Source organism: Halyomorpha halys, unplaced genomic scaffold (assembly GCF_000696795.3).
Source record: "Halyomorpha halys isolate HHAL.00 unplaced genomic scaffold, Hhal_1.1 Scaffold145.1, whole genome shotgun sequence".
NCBI lineage: Eukaryota > Metazoa > Arthropoda > Insecta > Hemiptera > Pentatomidae > Halyomorpha > Halyomorpha halys.
In genome coordinates, this window is record NW_027115461.1 from 285,438 (window position 1) to 289,576 (window position 4,139).

Here is a 4,139-nt window from a genome sequence, read left to right on the forward strand (position 1 = left end):
TAATTTTTATATTTATTGATCCTTTTTCTTATTATTGGTATCTTTTTATAATTATTACTTTTAGCCTAATGTATCTATTTATTTTATTTTATGTTTTGTATGCATGTATTAGAGTGTCTTTTTGAATTTTACAAGATTATAATTGTGGTCGAGCATGTTAAGTTTTTATGTATGTGTATTTTTTACTATATTTAAAATGTTTATATAATTTTGACTATAATTCTGTTTTATGTTTGATGGAAAAAAGAGGAAAGTTTTAAAATTAAACACACTTATAACAAATGATAAAAAATAGGAAAAAAAATTAAAATATGTAAGGGAAAAAATAATAGATAATAAAACAAATCATGTATAATTTTAGAGCATTTTACATGAAATTTTTAAAATGAGAATTCTTTTATACATATATTAAGGTGAAAATACTTCCCACGGAATATTTTATAAAAATTCTTTCATTTATTTTAACAACATTTGAGCGTATTTTCAGTTAATATAATCTCTGTAATTACAGCATTCTATTTAGATATTATATTAACAACTTTTTAAATATAATTCGAATGTTCGGAAAAAATTATCTTATAATTAGCTTTATCTATTTCCTAATTAAAATATTATTTTAAACTCAATATATAATATTAGATTATGCAAATATGTGAGATATAACGTTTCATCAATGAATAAGTATTTAAAAAAAAATTGTTAGATTCTATAAATTATTATCATTGTTGACAAAATTTTAATGAGTAAATCTGATAAAGTAATTAATTATAAGGTAATTTTTTCTTAAAATATGAATTATATTTAAAAAGTTGTTAGTATAATGTTTAAATAGAATGATATGATTACTTTAATCAGATAACCGGAAGATAGTGTCTTTTGTACAAGACTATATTGGCCAAACAGACACTAAAGCCTTAATTTTTATTTTTATATTATTCTGTCCAAAAATAAATAAAGAATTATTACTATAAAATAATAAAGAGCTTACTGTTACCTCAGCTATCACCATTTATAAAATAAGACTTCTACAGTTTTTTTTTCATAGAACGGCCTTTCAACACCACGCAAATATTACTACTTTTCCTTTCTCATTTTTTCTTTTCTTCTCATCATTTTTGCGTGCCTTTGCTTCCTCTCTTCTGACCATGCAGTACCCTTCCATTTTTCTTTATTTGCTGCAAGTACATTGATTTCTTTCAATTTTTTTCCTTACTGTTTTCTATCCAGGCAGTCTTTGTTATTTTCAATTTCTGTCTTTCCTCTCTCATTTGCTTCAAATATTCTCCTACGCACTTGTATTCACAGATTCTGTCAAAGAGTTTCTTTTTTAGTGTCCTTTGGTCCATTCTCATCATGTGCCCATAGAATCTCAGTCTTCTGATTCTTATTTCGGTTTCCAGGTCACTTAACTCCCTGCAGATTTCCAGGTTGGGTCTTAACCTGTAGCCTTCCTGTGTTTTCTTGGGCCCATAGATTCTCCTCAGGACCCTTCTCTCTATTTTTAGTAATTTTTCCACGCTAGAGGGACATGTTGTTTCCATTCCATATAAAATTACTGGTTTTATGACCATGTTGTAATGCCTTATTTTTGCGTTAGACGATAGGTTCTTCTTATTGTAAATATTGCCAGTTGCAAAGCCTTTCCAACTTCACGATTTTCTCCTTTATGCTCTCTTTCTCCAAACTGTTATTGCATACAATCTCTCCCAGATATTTAAATTTCTTTGTCACTCTGATCTGTCCATATTTCATCCCTTTTTTTTTGCCATATTTTTTTCCATTGCCATAAATTTAGTCTTTTCGTAGGAGACTTGTAGGTCTGCTTTTTCCTCTATTTCTTTCTATTTTTATTATTTTTCCGCTATTCTATTTATTTGACTAATTTTCTCTTTCTCCGTTTCTGCCAGGAGGTCTAAATCATCTACAAAGGCTAGGCATCTCACCTTTATATGGTTTTTCTAGGTCCCTACAACAGCCACAGCGTTATTTATTTTCCAGAACTCTCTCATGATTTTATCGAGTACTATGTTAAATAGATTGATGACAGGCCGTCTCCCTGCCTTAATCCTATTTTTACCTGGAAGGATTTGCTGATTAGTCCCTGGAACTTTACTTTGGATTTTGTGTTCAATAGTGTTAATTTTATCAGGCTTATTGTTTTCTGGTCTACTCCACATTCCCTTAGTATTCTCAGTAAGGTTCCCCTGTAGGCTTTCCTGAAGTCGACAAAGGAGATATAGATGTTTTTGGGTCTCACCATATAACATTTTATCAGTAATTTAAGGCTTAGGATATGTTCCTGGCAAGATCTTCCATTCCTGAAACCTTCATTCTTTCATTCAGATATCATAAAAAATCATCCAGACTTCTATAGTTTATTTTTTAAATTAATTAAAATAAATATTAAATTAAAAAAAAAAACTAATACCTCTTCGACTGGTGTTATAGCTGTCGAAAGATAAAACATGTTCCACTTTTGGGTCCAGAACTAAGCTATCTTCAGGGAAAAGTTTGTCTTGGTTCACATTGTTAACATTTTCTACAGCTAATTTAAAAACTTTCTCTTGTTCTGTTTTATCAGCGTTGAAGAAGCCAGCTGCAAAAATTTTAACTTTTCTATAAGAAGTGAAAGGTATTCAAAATATTATAATAAACATGGATATAGTTGTTGATAATGAAATAGTTATTAAAAACAATCAAATTTTTTAAAGTGATTTCTTAAAACCCATTGAAACGCTATAAACAACATAAAGGTTTAATGTTATATTGCCTGATTTTGATTTGAAATAAGGAGCCAACTAAAAAAAAAAAAAAAAAAAGATATATCATTCAGAAAACATCAAACTTCACATGGAAAATAAAACTTTATCTCTTTAGACAAATGAATCCTGTAATATTTGTAACCACAAAAATTAAAAGAAGATGGATGTGGGTGCATTCAAGTAAAAACTCAAATAGTGATTAAACTATTTATATATAGCCCCCCGTTTCGGGGCTTCATCAGGGCTAAAAAAGATACAAACACTCAAATGATGTAACCATAAATGAAAAAAGCAAATGAAAAATTAAAAAGATGTACAATAAAATGTAAAAATTAAATAAGAATAATAAAAGGTATATAAACAATTAATGGAAACAGAAGTAATAACAGATAAAAAGAAGAAATATAAAATAAAGTACAAACTAAGAGATGGAAAAAATGGGGATAAGAATAAAATCAATGTACCTTTCAGACTAGAAGTCAGAGCAAAAGTGAACTGTTTGACAGGATGTATAGAGAAGAGTGAAGATTGACATTAAAAATACGTTATATTTGAAAATAATTTTAAGGTAAACAGTTCAGAAAATTAAAGAAAATATTAAAAATCAGCAAACATTAAATGATAATATAAATAAGAGGGGGAAGAAATTATATTAAAAAAAAAAAATTATAAATATACACGGTTAGTATATACAAAAGAAATGAATACAATAAATATAATATGATGAAGAAAAAACAATATACAATATAAATAGGGGTACAGAGGTGTGTAAATTATATAATAGAAACATTAATAATAATAAAGTTAATAAGTTGGAAGTAATGTATGAATATAAATTAAAAATAAGATATATAAATACAAAAGAAAAAGGTCGGATAGTAAATATAAAATATAAAGTGATAAAATTAAGTATGGGGGGGAGATTTAAAAAATAAAACTAGATTAAAGACATGACAGGAAAGTGGGCTTCTGAAATGTAGAACGTAGAGAAAAGAAGAATTATGAGGATTTTATAAGGTTTAAGATGTGTGTGTCGGTATGTCAGGGAGATGCAGTCTCTATCAACTTTATGATTGACAGAATTCCCTGTTAAATTCTGTTTTAAATTGTAGAAAATATAGGAAATTTTGTTGTGGCACTTCAAGCCAAAATGTTATTTTCTTTTAATTTAAAAATTTATATTTTCTCTTGTTTTATTTTATATATTTATCTTCTTTTTTTTTTTTTTAGTATTTGAAAGATTCATAAAATAGAATAAAATTCTATGGAAAATAAAGATAAATTTAATTTTCATAAATTGAATTTACTAAGAAGAGATCTGAAAATATAATTTTTAATAGATTAACCCATCAATTGTTGCTTACTTACTCCATAATA

At 27.1% G+C, this 4,139-nt stretch overlaps 1 protein-coding gene across 2 annotated transcripts in view; it reads right to left on the reverse strand.

The window, feature by feature from the left end:
- Window positions 1-4,139, reverse strand: part of LOC106678490 (glutamate receptor ionotropic, kainate 2) — a 33,586-nt gene that overhangs the window by 28,200 nt on the left and 1,247 nt on the right. For both annotated transcript variants that reach the window (XM_014417016.3, XM_014417015.3), the window contains exon 2: window positions 2,429-2,596. In XM_014417016.3, coding sequence (XP_014272502.1) covers window positions 2,429-2,596 — 168 coding nt within the window. The remainder of the gene's footprint in view (window positions 1-2,428; window positions 2,597-4,139) is intronic.